The sequence below is a fragment of the Leuciscus leuciscus genome (genome assembly GCF_965113295.1).
Source record: "Leuciscus leuciscus genome assembly, chromosome: 23".
Taxonomy (NCBI): Eukaryota; Metazoa; Chordata; class Actinopteri; order Cypriniformes; family Leuciscidae; genus Leuciscus; species Leuciscus leuciscus.
This window is the reverse complement of record NC_138747.1, coordinates 3,060,332-3,079,400: the sequence shown is the minus strand read 5'-3', so window position 1 is coordinate 3,079,400 and position 19,069 is coordinate 3,060,332. Positions and strand designations below refer to the sequence as shown.

General features: G+C 35.8%; 1 protein-coding gene across 2 annotated transcripts in view; it reads right to left on the bottom strand.

Annotated features, from left to right (window-relative positions):
• The window catches only part of flnba (filamin B a), a 79,779-nt gene that overhangs the window by 9,735 nt on the left and 50,975 nt on the right, over positions 1-19,069 (bottom strand). Inside the window, exons 21-37 of one of the 2 annotated variants that reach the window (XM_082155719.1) lie at positions 18,619-18,792; positions 17,799-17,961; positions 16,989-17,149; positions 16,018-16,185; positions 15,370-15,493; positions 15,133-15,286; positions 13,925-14,114; positions 12,893-13,140; positions 11,714-11,794; positions 10,099-10,201; positions 9,085-9,225; positions 7,534-7,662; positions 6,431-6,604; positions 5,170-5,328; positions 4,887-5,090; positions 3,203-3,355; positions 2,547-2,669 (exon numbers count right to left, since the gene is read on the bottom strand). In XM_082155719.1, coding sequence (XP_082011845.1) covers positions 2,547-2,669; positions 3,203-3,355; positions 4,887-5,090; positions 5,170-5,328; positions 6,431-6,604; positions 7,534-7,662; positions 9,085-9,225; positions 10,099-10,201; positions 11,714-11,794; positions 12,893-13,140; positions 13,925-14,114; positions 15,133-15,286; positions 15,370-15,493; positions 16,018-16,185; positions 16,989-17,149; positions 17,799-17,961; positions 18,619-18,792 — 2,649 coding nt within the window. The remainder of the gene's footprint in view (positions 1-2,546; positions 2,670-3,202; positions 3,356-4,886; positions 5,091-5,169; positions 5,329-6,430; positions 6,605-7,533; positions 7,663-9,084; positions 9,226-10,098; positions 10,202-11,713; positions 11,795-12,892; positions 13,141-13,924; positions 14,115-15,132; positions 15,287-15,369; positions 15,494-16,017; positions 16,186-16,988; positions 17,150-17,798; positions 17,962-18,618; positions 18,793-19,069) is intronic. The other variant, XM_082155720.1, reaches the window with a different exon arrangement.

Here is a 19,069-nt window from a genome sequence, read left to right as displayed (position 1 = left end):
TCGTTAGCATTAGTTAACTAACAATGAAAAATACTTAATATAAAGTAAAAAATGTACTAATACATTATTAAAATCAAAATGTGTATCTGTTAATATTACTTAATTCCCCTGAGCTGACATGAACTAATAATGAAGAGTTGTATTTATTATCTAACATTAACACTGAGCAATACATTTGTTACAGTATTAATCTTAACTAATGTTAACTAATGGGACCTTAATGTAAAGTGTTACCAGTGTTTGATATATTTGCAAATGAGCAAAATTTGAAATGCTCTGTAATTACATAACTAAAATAAACGGAGCAATTCCGTGCTCGGGCACTAATGAACATTTATGAACTTTTTTGTGCATAAATCCTTCATAGGAACAGTTTAGGATCATGATACGCACGTCTATATAAATGAGGACCCATGTCTGATTTTTGGTCATTTTTACACGTTATTCCGCTCTTTATGTCTTTGAATCTCACGAGAACATTTCAAGAGTGTGTATGAGGTCAGAGGCCCAACAGTGTGTGACGATCAGTGTGTCCTGGGTAAGATCAGTGTGTCCTGGGTAAGATCAGTGTGTCCTGGGTAAGATCAGCGATAACCCTCCATCACACCGTGACATCATTAACCAGGACCTGGTTCACATATGGAAGTCGTCTGCATGATCCAGGTTTGGATATTAATTACCCAACTAAAGGCCTATTCACACCAAAAGTGACGCCTTCTTTAATGTGAAATACAAACCATCGCTAAACATTAACGCCAATGTTATTTTCTAAAATATTGTCATTTTCTAAAATAGAAGTAGCAGTCTCTTATTGTTTGTTTTTTATTTTATGAAAATAAATTATTTTACTCGTGTGAAAGGTATTATAAAAAATAAAGCATAATGGTAAATTCACCTATTATTATTAAACCTCAATCTATCCCTCATAAAGTATCTTATTAAATTGTTTAATTTATTAAAATAATTTGTGGAAAAGTAAAAAAAAAAAAATTTATAACCAAAACTCACATCTATCATTTATCGGATTGGATTAAAAGAAATGTATTAAGAAAATGTATAAAAAATAAAATAAGATTGTTTTAACGTTAAAATAAATTACTACTTATTTTAAACTAATTATTTTTAAAAAATAAAGAATAAAATAAAATTCACATCTGGTGTGAAACATTTTTGCATTTTAAAGTAATTTTTTAACCGCCCTTTGGTCTCTTTTGAAGAATATTGTCACTTGCACAAGAAAATGACGACTAACATCTTTGCTTTATTTTTTTTGTGCTTGTTCGCATTACTTTTCAAACACAATTAAGGGAAAACTGTGCATACAAAAAGACATTTCACCAAGACCCCTACTGGAAGTGCAGTATTAGCAAACTTTATTGCGCCATCAAATCGCCTCAGCGTTTCCCTCAAGACTAGCTAGCATTAACGCAGCACGTAGCACAGACACACGACAGACTCGAACAACAACATCTGCGCCGGTCTGAGGGGAAATCAGACCTAAAGCCACGTCCAAGTTCAATACGTTCAGCTCCACCTGCATATGATGTCTTGTTTCAGAGAGCCATGTGTTTCTACTCACGTACGGAGACTCAATGCATAAACGCATGACGTGAGCCTGCAAACAACTGCACATCCATTTGTTTCGTGCTTTTTTTGGCCAGCGTTCCTGTCGGAGATTGAGCTACAGCGTATTAAACAAGCCTATAAACCAAGCCTTGACATAAAGTGGCTGAAATGATAAATAATTCACGCCTAATGCACATTAAAACTCCAACCTCGGATTCTAAGATGAATCTTTACGTGGATAGATGTCCGCTTGACTTGATATTAAAGGGGTGGTATAATGCCCTTTTCACAAGATGAAAAAATAAGTCTCTGATGTCCCAGGAGTGTGTATGTGAAGTTTTAGCTCAAAATACCCCACAGATATTTTTATATAGTATGTTAAAGTTTTCACTTTTTGAGGGTGAGCAAAAACGCACCGTTTTTGTGTCTGTCCCTTTAAATGCAAATGAGCTGCTGCTCCCGGCACAGGGGGCGGAGCTTCAACAGCATGCACTCACACAGACATGCACTGAACATTTCAAAAACGTTTAGCCTTTTATGTTCAAACCGGAGTCAGACAATGATGGAGAGACTCAAGAAGAAGAGACAACATGTAGAAGCAACAGGACATTTCTGAATGGTTAGTTGATGAATTTATGAAGCTGATGTGTAGTTATCTTCTAGTCATTGATTAGCATATTCTGTCTTGATAATCTATAAATAGTGTTCAGGGGGTGGGGTTTATGTAAATTCTAGGGTTGGTGATGTCACTAAACCGGGAGGAATGTGGTGTAGTCTCTACCAGCCGTTTGTTGTAGTCCTTAAAAAGCCATTTCTTTAAAAGCAAATATCTCCCTTTACTTTGAACTTTGAGCGTTGTAACTTTGTAGATGTTGTTTATGATCAAACAGCAACATTACACACTAACTAAAGTTAGAAAAGTGAAATCATAACCAACCACCCCTTTAAGGTTACAGCTGTATATCTGGGAACGTTCATACCTGGGATCTTCAGGTTGAGGTCACACACACTTCCAACACTAGAGACAGACGCTGCTTTCTGACGGCGAGTGATGCTCTCGCGGATACGACCTTCTCCGGTCACCCGAACGCTGAACGGACTTCCTGCAGACACAGACATGCATCAAAAAGTCAGTCACATGCTAGAAGTCTCCTCAGCTCACCAAGACGGCTTTTATTTGATCAAAAATACAGTAAAAATTTGAAATATTACAGTTTAAAATGGCTATTTTCTGTGAATATATTGTAAAATGTAATTTATTCCAGCGATCAAAGCTTGAATTTTTCAAGTCTTCAATGTCACATGATCCTTCAGAAATCATTCTAATATGCTGATTTGCTCCTCAAGAAACATTTATGATTAATACCAATGTTGAAAAGGTTTTTTTTCTTTTTTTTTCAGGATTCAATGAATAGAAATTGAAAAAAAGAACAGCGTTTATTTGAAATAGAAATCTTTTGTGACATTATACACAGTTGTAATAGGAATGTAATAGGAAATGTACAGTATATACTGTACGCTACTCCATTTTGAATATTGCCAAATAATGTGTAAACAAGATGTACGCCATATTTGGACCACATTATAAAAACCTATAGAAGGTATGAATGATGCTTTGAGCATGTAAGCCTCTTACCAGGGACGTGCTCTTCTGCGAACCTGATGGACACGATGTAGGTGCCCGGCTCACTCGGACAATATGAGACGCCACATGTGCCGTCCTCCATGTCTTCAGTCTGTATGTCCACCTTACTGGGACCCTCAATGGACAACGCCAAACCTCCATAACCTGTGAACACACACATATGCCATTCAGGAATACCATAGATTAGATCATTGTTCCTAGACACACACCAACACTACACATTCTGCACGTCTCCCTCATCTGACCCAAATATGTCTGGTCCTGGAGTCTCCACTAACGTGCGGATGAGTTGAATCAGGTGTGTTTACTTAGGAAGAGTTTGAGAATGTGTAGTGTTGGTGTGTATCCAGGAACAGCGCTGGGAAACACTGGATTACATGCATTAACATTAATAAACAAACGCTGACTGGATGCATGAGAAATATAAGCATTTGATTGCAAAAGACATGTTATGACAAGTTAAAAGTGTGTGATATACTTTATATGAAGGACTAATTGTATAAATATTTGAAGTTCTTTGGGTAAGTGGGAATAATTTGACGCTGTGGTACCAATTAAGACCCCAATTTCCCTTTATTTCCACCCTTGAGCCACTTTACACAACCTGTTTGGATTATATTCTTAGCAATTAAGTGAATTGGAGAGCTTGAAAAAACATCATTAAGGGCCAGACGTTTAGCAGACGAGGTTTATTTAGTGCTTATGTCATTCGGTTAGGCGGGTTAGAAGGTTAGCTGCTCCGAACAGAAGTCAAGCTCTATGTTTAATGGTAATATCTTTGTTATGAAGGAGAAATGCCACAGAGAGGAACCTGATGTTTATAACCTCAAATCCTTCAAGACAAGAGTGCATCACTACTGAGGAATGAGGAGGAATTCTGTGAGCTCACATTTGAAGCCTCTTATTTGTGGGAAATGTTTATATCACCTGCTTTTGGGAAAGAAGTTGCTATGCGGTTCAGGTTGCTTGGTGAAAATTGCCCACTCTCCAACATACTCTACATATGACTCAAGGTGGGCTTCAATGTAATGAATGAAAGCTATTTATTTATATATAATAAGTCAATTACTATTATTAATAATACATTATCAAATAAATTAAATACAGATAATAATAATAATAATAATTATTATTATTATTATACAGATAAAGATAACATTATTTGTATTAAATAGATATTGTATTATAATGTGAGTTTATATCATAAAATTATATAATATAAAACTATATTATATTATCATAATTATTTACTATTACAATATTATTAAATAATAATAATAATAATAATAATAATAAATAATAAGCTGTTATTAAACAATTATAATAAAATAAATAACATTATTATATAATATAGAATTTATATTATTATTATTATTATTATATAATTTCAAATGATTTTGTATTATAATATTATAGCTATATTATTAATAAATAAGACCAAAAAATTATAAATAATAAATACTTATTATAAAATGTATTTATTCATCATCATCATCGTAGTTATTAAATAAAGATAAAAAATAATAAATGTAATAAATTAACAATATATATAAAATAATTATTAACAATTAAAAATCTATTTTAGTTATTAAATAAATAATAAAAGAGGAAATAAATAAATAAACAAATAAAAGATTAAAAATATATAAAAGATCAAATCAAATCAATCTCTCACCAGCTTCCCTTGTGTCCACCACAAAGTCGGACATCTCGAAGGTGTTTCCCTCCACCAGCCCCTGTCCGAAGACCTTGACTCTGCTGGCGTCTCCAATCTCAGACTGGACCACCATGATGGTGATGGGGCTGTTCGGGACATGCTGTCCGTTCTTCTTGATGCTCACCAGGTGCTCCCCGACTTCTCTCGGGATGAAGGAAATGCCTGAAGAAGAAATGACCAACCATGTGTTATCCAAAACCAAAGTTTGCAAAAAGAACAAGTGAACAGATCCCAGACGTACCGATGTGGTTGTTGGGTTGTCTCTTGAGCAAACACGGCTCGTCGCGACCAGAAGGGGCTTTGATGCTCGCGGTGAGAAGACTCAGATCCGTCTCCGTGATATCCAGAGAGAAATCTGCAGCGGAGCCCAGCTTCACCTGGGACTTCCTCTTATTGTCTTCTGCAAAGTCAAGTCACCTTCATTTATACAGCACTTTATACAACACAGACTGTTACAAAAGGTTCATAGTTATCATTATTTAACTATATGTGACCCTGGATCACGTCTCGAGTCGCACGGGTATATCTGTGGCAATAGCCAACAATACATTGTATGGGTCAAAATTATCGATTTCTCTTTTATGCCAAAAATCATGAGGATATTAAGTAAAGATCATGTTCCATGAAGATATTTTGTAAATTTCCTACCGTAAATATATAAAACATGTATTTGTGTGAGTGAATGCTGCACAATCGTGAACATAAATGAACAACTTTAAAGGAGATTTTCTCAATGTTTCGATTTTTCTGCACCCTCAGATTCCAGATGTTCAATAGTTGTATCTCAGCCAAATATTGTCCTATCCTAACAAACCATACATCAATGGAAAGCTTATTTATTCAGCTTTCATGTGATGAATGGTTTTGTGGTCCAGGGTCACATATTAGTTAACATGAATTAATAATGAACTATGGTTCTACAGCATTTATTAATCTTTGTTAAATGTTAATTTCAACATTTATTAATACATTATTAAAATCAAGAGTTGTATGTTAACATTAGTTAATGCACTGCGAACTAACATGAACAAACTATAAACTGTATTTTTATTAACTAACGTTAAGAAAGATTAACAAATACACTAACAAATGTAGGTTACACTATTTTAAGGTGTCATTATTACAGTGTAATTATATACTTAACTACTGAGTAATATTAATGGACTACATGTACTTACTATAGGGTTAGGGTAGGATTAGGTTGAGGGTTAATTGTATGTAATTATGCATAATTTACTGTTAATACTATGGTAAGTACATGTAACAAGGACACTGTAAAATAAAGTGTTACCAAATGTATTGCTCATGGTTAGTTCATGTTAGATAATACATTAACTACTGTTAAATAATGAACCTTATTGAAAAGCATTACCAAAATAATCGACACAACCGAGACAATTCATCAAATATGAGACAAATTCAAATTATGCTTTTTTTTTTAAAGCAAAATCAGGTGAACAAATGTCAAGTTCTGAGGAGAGACGTGAAGCAGAGATGTGTACCTGTGACCCTGGCGGTGAAGGGGCTTCCAGCGATGTGCTTGTCGTTATAGCGGACGAGTATGTTGTAGTCTCCAGGTAGAGTGGGCAGGTACGAGACGCTGCAAGTGCCGTCTTTGTTGTCCACACAGCTGATCTCAGCCTTCGACGGACCTTCAATGGCCAAATCCAGTCCGCCTGGTGCAAAACACACACAATCATCATGTTTTCTAGGCAGAGTTTTCTGGCCAACATCAATGGGTAACACTTTACAATAAGATTCAACTACATTAGTTAACATGAACTAATAATAAACTGCACTTATACAGCATTTATTAATCTTTGTTAATGTTCATTTCAACAGGTACTAATACTTTATTAAAATCTTGTTAAAGGGTATCTCTCTCCAAAATTGAACCTAGGCTCTTTTTGTTAATCTACCCGAGTCAAACTTTCGTGTAAAAGCATAATCAGAATGGAAACGGCACTTTTAAGATTGACCGTATTTTCGTTTTAGGTCAAAATGCCTTTTGAATGGGAGTGCATGGGCCACTTCTATGATAGCATCAAAATCGCTATTTTTAAAACACTAAGAAGCTCGACACAACATGAAACTGTGCTTGAAGTATTGAACTGTGCTTGAACTCCAGCATTGACTACATTGTTTGTGTACACAAAGTTTACTAAAAAGAAAGGTTTTGTACGACTCACTTTATCAGTTTGTGTTTCCGGTGGCTGGAGTTTTGTCAGTCAAAAGTAGTCGATCTCCGAATGCAACGTAATGAACCGACTCCATATGAGGAAATGTCATGAACTTGAAATTTCAATGAAAAGCATGATAACTTAGATAAGAAATGATCCGTGAATTTATATGGAAACAAGCTTTAGGAGCTTTCCATCTTTACTCTCCTCATGTTACGTTGCATTCGGAGATCGACTACTTTTGACTGATAAATTTCCAGCCACCGGAAACACTAACTGATAAAGTCGTACAAAACCTTTCTTTTTAGTAAACTTTGTGTACACAAACAATGTATTACTCACGGTTAGTTCATGTTAGTAACTAACATTAACTAATGAACCTTATTGTGAAGTGTTACCCATGAATGTCCAGTGTTTGTACACACCTTCAGAAGCATCTTCAGTGTAGATGGTGAACATGGCAGTTTTATTGGTGGTCCCGTAGACCAGACCCGGCCCGTATGCGGTCACGTTAGGGCTGTTTGTGTTGTTGACGTAGAACTGCAGAGGACTCTCTGAGGAGAAAACATGCAACGCATTCAATACAACAGCAGAACACACACATAATGAGGCAGAGCAGCTGCTGCACACGAGCGTTCAGAGAATTATAAATTATGAATATATCTGAGAGGTGCTTTTGTTCTGAAATGCATCTTATTCTTTTAAAACATTTTATATGATGTGTTATTTTCTTTTGATTTTGGGGTGAAAAAGTACCTGGACCGTTTTCATGCAATTCACACAATTTTTTTAATACGTATATTAAAATCACATACATTAAAAATGTATATAACTAATTTGCCTTTGTGTTGTTTGTGTATTTGTGTTGTTTGTTTAAAGGTTGTGAATATTTGCGAACATGCAACAAAATAAAAATGTACATAAAACCCAATAAAAAAAATAAAAATAAATCCAGAGCAATAAAATGAATCAAAACAAAACCTGGTTATGAATATAATGGGCAGTATTGTTGTTTGCAAGTCATTTTAATAATAAAAATATTAAAAAAAAGATATATATAAATGTGCATTAACAATCAGCTTGGTTAAACATTGATTTTTCACTACTGCTGGTATTGTTGTATATACTATGCATGTCATTTTAATAATACATAGCAGTAGTGAAAAATCAATTCAAAACATTACATTTATACAAGCTCATTGTTAATGCTAACAGGATATCCTCATGGAGCTGTAGACACACCTAACAGAATAATTCAACTCTATAACACATTCTTCCTGCCTTATATGGAGAAACAAATCCATCGGATGAGGCTTGACTATCACATTTATGTGATGTTTGCTGAGGTTACTGATGGCACTGGACCAGCGACTGGAAAACATGAAACTCCAGCCATAAAACAAGCACCTACATGAGGATCTGTACCCAACACACACCAGCTCCCAACACAGATTCCTCACGCCTGACGTCACCCATGAGACCTTTCACCAGTCCGCCCTCAGTCAACTTAAATCTATTCAAAAGGTGAAGCCTTCTCAGCCTTCACACACACTCCCATGGATCTCTGGGACAACGGAAGGCCTTATAACAAATCCTGTCAGCACATTCATCACACAGATGAGATGAATCACACTCATGCAAGCTAAGGTTCCAGTAGGCAGAATTAAAGAGTTAGTTCACAGAAAAAAAATAGTTTTTTGAATCCATATTAATAACTTTCATCAGCACAAACCGAGATGTTTAGCAGAATGTTCAAGCTCTTTTATAAAACAAAAGGTCACCATATGCTTTTATTATATGGAAAATTGCAGCAAGAACACTTCAAAAGAAACTAACAACACTAATGGTTCATAATGACAGTGTGTGTGTGTGTGTGTGTGTGTGTGTGTGTGTGTGTGTGTGTGTGTGTGTGTGTGTGTGTGTGTGTGTGTGTGTGTGTGTTGATTTGATGGTGTGCTGTGGTCCTGGACTCTGACCTGGGATGTGTGAGCCGTTGTATTTAATGTGCATTTCATGAAGTCCAGCCTCTGTGGGCGAGAACTTCACTGTGACCGTCCCGTCTTTGTTGTCGATGATCTCAGGCTGGGCGGTTTTACCCGACGGCATGTGAACCTCACCTGGAGGACAAACATTAAGGGCTCAGTTTATGCTTTTTGAACAAATATCACTGCAGATTTAGAGGAATCACGAGCATGAAACGCTTTATGAGTGACATTTTCATGATGACATTTCAAAAGTTGAAAAATGTACAGGTGAAACTCGAAAAATTTGAATATCGTGCAAAAGTTCATTTATTTCAGTAATTCAACTTAAAAGGTGAAGTTAATGTATTATATAGACTCATTACATGCAAAGTGAGATATTTCAAGCCTTTGTTAAAATTGTGATGATTATGGCTTACAGCTTACGAGATTTTGAATTTGGGGTTTTCATAAGCTGTAAGCCATAATCATCAAAATTATAAGAAATAAAGGCTTGAAATATCTCACTTTGCATGCAATACATTTATTTCACCTTTTAAGTTGAATTACTGAAATAAATGAACTTTTGCACGATATTCTAATTACTCGAGTTTCACCTGTATATATTTAGAGATGCATATATGCACAGATACATACATTTTTAGGACCATTAAGATATTTGTCATTTTTATGTTGGCATAATTTAAGAATAATGTGAACAAATAAATATTGTACTGCCTTTGAAATGATGATGATTCAATAGAATAAAAAGTTGTTGTTTTTTGCATTACAGTAATAAGAATTTAGCGGAAAATTTTGCTTAGTTTACAACAGTTTCATAATGAAAAATATCTTAATCCAAAAATATGCTTGATTTTTTGGGGGTGAAATATGACCCAGACATGAATTGTGTTTAAAGATCTGCATTGAGCAGCACAAAACCCCTTAAGTTAAGAAAACCCTTAGTGAAAATGTGTTTTGAATTAAACTTAAAGGGTTTTCTTAAAGGGGTGTCTTGAAATCTCTCACCTGTGATTGCCCCCTTCCTAAACGTAAAGGGAATCACCATATCGAAAGGTCTGTATCCCGTCCCGTTCACACTGTTGGCAGGGATATACGCGCCATCTGTGACCTGTGAGGCAGCGAGGAGAAATCTGAGTCAATGAGAGCGGACGGCACAAACGCATCCGTTAGATCTGCCTGTCAAACATTTCCATGTTTAGTCAAGTCTGTGCGATCCATTCTGAAAGCAAGAGCGCTGTGGACGAGGAAAGACATTAACAGCCCAGTGATTCAGCCACAGCAGAAGACAAACGTGTGTTAGACACGAAACAGAGGAAGACGAGACTGTGAAAAAACTGTGATCGGCCCCCCAGCACACCTGACAAAGCAAAGCGGCCTGGAAAGAAGAAAAATCCCCAAACCGAGGTAGACATCTCAGAAATAAAGAAAATGATTGTGTGCATAGAACGAAACATGTTGAGACATCATCTAATATGAGCCCTGTACAGATAGATGACAAGGAAGGAGCGTTACTGATAAATGACTCCCGATTTCACCTGGAGGGAATGAGGTAACCACTATGAGAAGGTAAAGTTTAAGTACACATTAATAGATCTGTACCAAACAACAAAAAAGCTCCCAATCAGACTATAGGAGCTAAAATATGTTCATTTCAGTCAATTTCAATGCGTCCTTAGTATAGAAGGCAATGCCAGAGTGACAACAATCGTTAAAAACCGTTAAGTTAAGTTAAGTTAAGTTAAGTTAAGTTAAGTTAAGTTAAGTTAAGTTAAGTTAAGTTAAGTTAAGTTAAGTTAAGTTAAGTTAAGTAGAATTTTTGTGTTACGTACACTACTGTTGTTTGGGGTCGGTAAGATTTTGTTTTCGTTTTGAAAGAAGTCTATTCTGCATTTATTTGATCAAAAATACATTAAAAAAAGTGAAATTGAAAATAATGGTTTTCTGTTTTAATAAATTTAAAGTATAATGTATTCCTGTGAATTTTTAAATTCATTACTCCAGTCTTCAGTGTCACATGATCCTTCAGAAATCAGTCTAATATGATGACTTGCTGCTCAAGAAATATTTCTTTCTATTATCGATATTGAATACAGTCGTGCTTCTCAACATCGACCCCAAACCCTTTGAACGGTGTGGTGTATTTCTGCTTTGTGGTTTTCTCAAACGTTATGCCGGCAGAAAGCAGCAGCACACGAACCGCATAATGGTTCTGAGGTTAATGTCAGAATAATGAGCAATTTAAAACCGGTGTTCAATCCAAACAAAACTATGTCAGTCTAAACACCCAGGCGTCGAGTTTCCCTCTGCTTCTGTCATCAATGAAACGCACTAGTGGGAAAACCAGAGTGTGTTCAAGACTAATCAACGAGAGGAGGAGGAAATGGAGGCCGATGAGCCATGAATAACCATTCCAACCATTTCCTGCAAAAAAAGAGTTCTTGGTTGGTCAAAAACGAGGAAGAACTGAACAGAAACCCCTTGACCAACACAAACAAGAAGCACAAAGAGGTGACAGGGTGTGTGTGTGTGTGTTCAGGAAGCTGGAGGTCAGTGCAAAGGCTGGAAGAGAGCGACGATAACGGGAGTGTGTGACTGGGGTGAGACGTGTGTGTCTTTGTACCCAGGGCTGGAAGCCGACGCCTGGTGCGGTCTTTTGCTGTTGGACTGACTGCTGCTGCATCATGGGAACTTCATCTGTTGCCTGGGAAATGATATGTATGGACATGAAACTTCAGATAAAAGAACACACTCAACACAAGCACTCAAACACAGACAGCAAATTGTGCCAATCCCGTTGTACATTCGTTCTTGCTGCTGTTGTGGTAACAGAACTCCATGTGTTATTATAACTGATAGATAGTGTAGATATAAACATGTTTACAGTTCAACAGATTCTTCACACAGTTGTGAGTCAACGCTGAGAATGTAGGGCTACAAGATTCGCATTTTATACTTGCATTTTTTCAGAGAAAAATTGTGATTGCGATAAAAAAAAAATATTAAAAAAAATCCACATTTGTGGCTCAATTTGTCCAAAATATTTCGTGATTTTATATCAATGACTATGAAATAATAATAATAATAATAATAAAAAAATAAAAGTAATTATTATCAACATTACTTATATCATCATCATTATTATTATGCATTTAAATATGTATTTATTATAATACAAAACTATTAAACAATAAGAAATACTAATATTTTACTGTAAAATGAAAAAATAAAGAAAAATAGCATAATTTAAAGTACAACTTATATTGAAATAATATTTATATATTTTTTCATTTTCGAATGTCAAACAACCCAGCTTTAATTTTGGCAACAAAAATTAAATGTATATAAAAAAAATATATAAAAAAATTGTATTCTGATTTATTGTGCAGCCCTCTGAGAATGCATAATGTTTTGCATTGTGTTATGAATTAAGCTCTGACGCAATCTGGAACACAAAGATGCATGAAATCAAGCTTGTGTTGCTAGAAGCGTTTGCATGTGTTCTCATATGTATATGTTTCAGGCCTAAATCAAAACCTTACCCTTAACATCAACACGATATGAAAACATTAATGAAATAAGTGTGATCATTTGTCTTGATAATGCAAAGAAACGACATCTTAATTCAGGAAGCCCCCCTCCGAGCTCGAAAGAATGAAGTCCAGATGAGGATATGATGACAAATCACTGAACCTTAAAAAACAGGCCCGTATCTATTGCAGCTTCTTAAAAACCTAAAGTCTGTTCAATATGGTTCTCTTTAAGAGAGCAAGAGCTGATGTTATCACCGTTTGCTTCTCACCATGACTTTGAAGGGGCTCCTGGGGATGTTCTCCCCTCCAAACCGCACGTAAATAACGTAGTTCCCGGGCTTCGGCGCCGTGTAGAAGATGTCAAAGGTCCCGTCCTCGTTCTCGATTACATCAGCCTCCACCTCAGTGCCGTCAGGAGTGACCACAATGCAGGAGACCTTCCCCTTCCCGGCTCCTTTAGTGTTCACCACAAACCCAACTTCCTCTCCAATGCCAATGGTTGGCCCAATGCCAGGTCCTGGAGAACATGGAAAATGTGTTAATAGATAAAGATAAAATAGATTTTCAAGTGACTTTTTTCTTGATGGGGACCATGTTTTCTTATCTCACCAATCCAAGTTTTTTTGCGTTATAAAAAAATAATCAGCACTGTTACTTTGTGTAACTGGATCCTTTTGATCAGACAAACAGGTCAAGAGTCATAAATATTAATATCAGGGCTGTCAAACTATATATTTTTTTAAATTTCATTAATTACACGATGTGGGGATTAATTAAAATCGCAAATTAATCGCACATCAAAATTGGCTGAGAAATTACTCCCAAAAATAAAAAATCATTTAAAGTCAGTGTTAAATGAGAAAAGAATCAAATATATATATTACAAAAAGTAGCTTTAGAAAAAAAATTTTTTATTTGATTGAACAGAATTTATTACACAACTTAAGCTTTAATAAGCCATGAGGGTGATTAAATGACAGAAATTTGACAGAAAAAAACTATACCTTTAATGAATTTTAAATTAATATGGTAAATAAAATAAAATAATAATAATTATGTAATGATACTTTAAATAAGAAACTTAAACTTAGTAGGTGGCGGTAAATGTCTAAATTAGTAAGTGGTTGAGTCATTCATTCACTCAAGATTCGTTTCATTCAAATGGCTGATTCATTCAGGAATGAAGTAAATGGTTCCCTTTATGATTGAGTCATTGAATAATTGGTTCATACACACAATATCCATTAGCTGTGTGTCCTAACAAAGTCTAGAAACCCCCTACAAAACGAGTGTAGACTTACCCGTGACCGTACACTTGCTGGCGTCTCCTGTAGTGGTCGCTCTCACTCTATATGGAGAAGTCGGGATCTCGTCTCCGCCATACTTGATTACAATAGTGTAACGGCCCACCTTGTCTGGCACATAAGACACTTTGTAGGTTCCATCCCGGTTGTCCTGAATATTGGCTTTCTTGGATTTACCATCCTGATCCTGAAATGCATGAAAAACCATATAAATGTCCTGCAGGACCACCTCAAAGCTCCTGGACCAGAGACAGCAGACGTGGAGGTCCTCAGATGAACTGAGAAGCAGTTTAAAAACACTAAGACGCAGAGAGGAGCTTCATCAACAAGAAAAGGGATGGAGGAGGAAGAGGTTAAATTTCCCCCTGGATTTCCTGCTGCAGTTTGGCTTTCATAACACGTTCATTCATCTCACTGCTGGCCGGCCGCATCGGTCGCAGTGCATGTATCTGGAGTCCAAATGGAGGAATCAAAGCTAGTCCCGGATAACTGGAGCAGTAACTTCTCAAAAGATAAAATAACATGCAGCATCCAAGAGAAAGATGTATGAAAGATGAATTTTGCAAAAGGCAACTATGTGGTATTTGTGGATCCCTATTCATCTTTTCCATTGAAAGTCAGAAACTGAATCCACATGTGATTCTACAGTCTGTTGGCTGATTGAAAACATTCTACTTAAAATCTACATAAATTTAAGAAAAATATTAGATAATAAAATAATTTGTTTTAATATTTTCTGTACAATATGCATGTATGTGTATGTGTATACAGTATATATGCATGTGTATATAGACTACACACACGTTTTTATGAATATTATAATTTAAAAAGCTTAATTGTGTGTATATGCATATACACAGTATAGAAGAATATAATATATAGAAGAAAAAAAGAAAAACTATACATATACAGTTTTTATTCTTTTTTTCTAATATCTGTGTGTGCGCAATCTAATCTAATACATGGATGTGTGAAAGTATGATATATGATTTTTGCAATATGCAACTATGTGATCCTTGTGGATCTTTTCCATTGAATGTCAGAAACTGAATCCCAATGTAATTTTACGGTCTGTTGGCTGATTGAAAACATTCTACTTTAAAATCAACCTAAAAAACACTCATTTATATCAATCAGTGATATTCAAACTCTAATCCGTTTGTCCAAAACCACAAGAGGACGAGCCTGAACTCGTCAGCACTCACGGTAATCTGCACAGACAGCTGGCCTTCACCGGCATCCTTGGCATCGATGGTGAACTCCACCGGAAAGCTGGCGGAGAGACCCGTGGTCAGGCCGGGGCCGCTGGCACGCACTTTACTGGCATCATGAGTGGGCTGAACACGCAGTTTGAACGGACTGAGAGAGATATTTGAAGGATTGATGATGACATCTGTGACTACAGTTTGATAGCATTAGTGAATCTAACAGAAGTACAGTACCTGCGTGGAACTTCCTCGTCTGCGTATTTGACCGCGACAGAGTACGAGCCCTCGACAGACGGAGTGTATGCCACCGTGTGTGTGCCGTCACCATTGTCTGAAACGTTTACTGGTTCAGCCAAACCTGCAAACAACAACTACTTGGTTACAGTCATACAAAACATTCACTATTCTACAGTCATTTTTAGTACCCAGATGACCTTACTTGAATAATGCATTCAATAATGCAATGTTTTTGACTTTCTGCAGCTAGAATGATGAGTGAACCAGAAGTAATATTAACTATGATTTAACATATCTTGTTATTATTATTATTATATATACAAAATAACCATATTATATCACTAACCTAAACAAGCAACACAGTGAGAATGACAGAGCAACATAATACTGCAAGAAACATTTATTGTTGCATAACATTTTATATAAATATATAAAAATAAATATTTTTTGTTTAAATGAATTATTTAATGTTTATCTATATACTGTGTGGCATGCTAGTATTTATGATCAAAGGACCCCAAAAAGAAAATAAATATAAATAATAAATAAATAAACAAATGTTTAAGTATGTACTGTGCAGCATGCTAGTATTTAATTCAGAGCAAAATTAAATAAATAAATCCATAAATCTGAATGCATTTTTACCTTTAGGTCCGGTTACGGCTACAGACAGAGGAGCGACGCCAGCTTTACTGCAGTCCACAGTGAAGGACTGTGGGATTTTAGCTCGCACTCCAGAACCAACACCAGGTCCAGAAATCTTCACCTTACTGGAGTCAACAACATCCTTTACGGGCACTTTGAACGGGCTTCCTATAATGCAAACAAAAAGATCAACACTTTCAGATTCAGACATTGATTAGTCAAGTCAAGTCAAGTTTATTTGTATAGCGCTTTTCACAATACAGATTGTATCAAAGCAGCTTCACAGTATTAAATTAAAATAATACAACAAAGTTTGTTTCAAGAGGAATTTATTGATTGATAAAATTAAATTAAATATCCCCAAAATATCCCCAACTGAGCAAGCCAAAGGCAACAGTGGCAAGGATTAGTGTGTCCATGCAAGCTAATGCAACTCAAATGGAGCGATTATAAGATAAGACGTGTGCCCAAAAGACACAAAAAATAAAATCAAGGCCTCCAGCCAATTCTAATGAGTAATAATAATAATAACAACATTAATTAAAACAAGATTTTAGATGCTAGCATGTTTTATTTATTGCTTTATAGTTGCTTACGCTTTCTGAAAGAGTTTGGACTTTGCGAGTCCGTAGTCTGATTAATCTCAACTTTCCAACAACTCTGTCGTCCTCTGATATATCGCTCTAGCAAGATCTATACACTTGATTTAAACAATCTGCATATCCATGTGGGATAATCACACTCTGTGGTTTTGGCACGCTGAATGTTTTCAATGAAACGCGAGGCCATAATGTCCACCAGTGAGAATGTGGCAGATCCGGGATACGGGAGATCTTGTTTCCCGGGTGTAAAACTAATGAAAACAAATTTGCAGGATAGTTCAAGAAGGGGGAAACCGGGACTCCAGTTAAAAACGTGCTCCAGTAATGCTTTCTTCAGGACTTAAAGTGCTGCGTAAAGGGTTAATGTACCTGGAATGTGTTGTCCTCCATATGTGATGTTGACATCGTACAGACCAGGAACGTACGGGGTGTATTCCACATTACAGCTGCCATCTTTGTTATCTTTGCAGGACATTTTAGACTCTGATGGGCCTTCTACGGTTATTCCCAAACCACCAATACCAGCTCCTCTGTACGGATCAGAAGAAGGTTTAATGGTTATTTTATGTTCTTGGTAGTATACAGAACAATATCTCCACTAGCGTTCACAAGAAGTCTCTTATGCTCACCAAAGTTTGCATTTATTTTATTTGAAAAAATACAGTAAAAACTTTGATAATTTGTAATGGAAATTAAATGCATTGCAAATGGCATTTAATGTGCAAGTTAAGCTATTAAAGGAATAGTACACAAAGATTTAAAATATGTCATTATAATTAATAAAAAAAATTATAATCTTTTCTTTTATTAATTATAATGTTTTAATTATATATGTTCCAATTTTTGGGTCGGTGAGATTTGCTCAATAACACTACATCCAAAATACAGTAAAACAGCTTTCTTAAATAATTGTTTTTAATTGTTAAATTGTTTTGTGGAATCATTTGATTAATATAAAGTTTAAAAGAACAGCATTTATTTGAAATCTTGTTATATTATAAAATATCTTTAGTATCACTTTTGAATGAATCCTTGCTAAATAAAAGTATACATTTCGTAACATCATAACATCATAAATAGAAAATAATATCTTACTGACCCCAAACTTTTGAACCATAGTGTAGGGAAATATTACAATAAAAACAGCAAATTAGCTAAAAAAAAAATAGCACAAAACACCTGGTGATGATTGAGAACTTGTTGTGTTTGTCGGTCAGTGCTTCTTCTAGACCCGGGCCCTTGGCCTGCACACGTGAGGGGTCACATCCCTCTCCCACCCCGACCTGGAACGGGCTCTTAGGAACCGGAGTCTCGTCGTACAGAATCTCCACACTGTGGACTCCTGTATTGAGCAGACAAAAGAAAATTCACACTCAGCTTCTAAGAAACAAGCTTATGAAGTTCAGAGGTAGCAACTGTGACATCCAAGTGATGGGGAAAAACTGTCTCAATGGTTCAAAATGTATTAATATCATATTTCTTGCTTTCTTTTATCATGCATACCTTAAAGATGTGTACTGTAAGTGAAATCCACAGTTGCAAACAGATAGTGTAATAAAACAAACACTTAAATGTGTATTTTGGATGTTTTCTTTCCACTAGTCTGAAAGAAGAAAATGTTCCAAAACCCCCAAACTGCCCCGTGCATGAAAGAACAATGGCTTTTCCTGTAGCGTCTTCAGTGTCTTAATAAATCATTGCCGTGCCGTCGTTGAGAATCATGAGCCTTATAAATGTGACCTAATTAGCTGTATATTCTGGAAAACTTTATTGCGGTTCTTCAAAATACACAAACTGCACAAGATGAAACCTGTAGCATTCCTGTAGCTTATAATTGCGGTTTCGATTCTCAAGGAACAAAAGAACTGATAAAACAAATAGCTTGCATTGCATTCATCTTGTTGCTTTGGATAAAAGCATCAGCCAAGTGTATAAACATAAATGTAAACCAGTGTTTGTTAGGAAGAACCATTTTTAAGTAGAATGTTGTGCATTATACCGTTCTCAAATGGTGTGTATTCCACGTTGTAAGTGCCATCGCCGTTGTCACTGATGGCACAGTCTGTAGAAGCACCTGATGGGTTCTTCACACAAGCTTTAACGTGTTTGCCGCCAGTTTTGGTCAAAGCTCGTGCATCCACCGTGAAGTTAGTCGTGGCTTCTCTGAAAACTCCTGCAGACAAGAGAAGAAAACACACAAAGATGAGAGCATTGACTTCACTAAAAACATTTTTCTTTGTAAAAATGCCATCACTTTTAAATTAAAATGGACATCTTTCCAAAAAAATTGTTCAGGCAGTGTCGTCTTGCACTGAAGGTGCAAATCTACAAATACAAATAGATACAGTGTGATAAAATAAACACTTAAATGTGTATTTTGGATATAATCTTTCAACTAGTCTGAAAGACGACAAGATATGAAAGCAAAGTAGTCCAGAAACGAAAGCCAA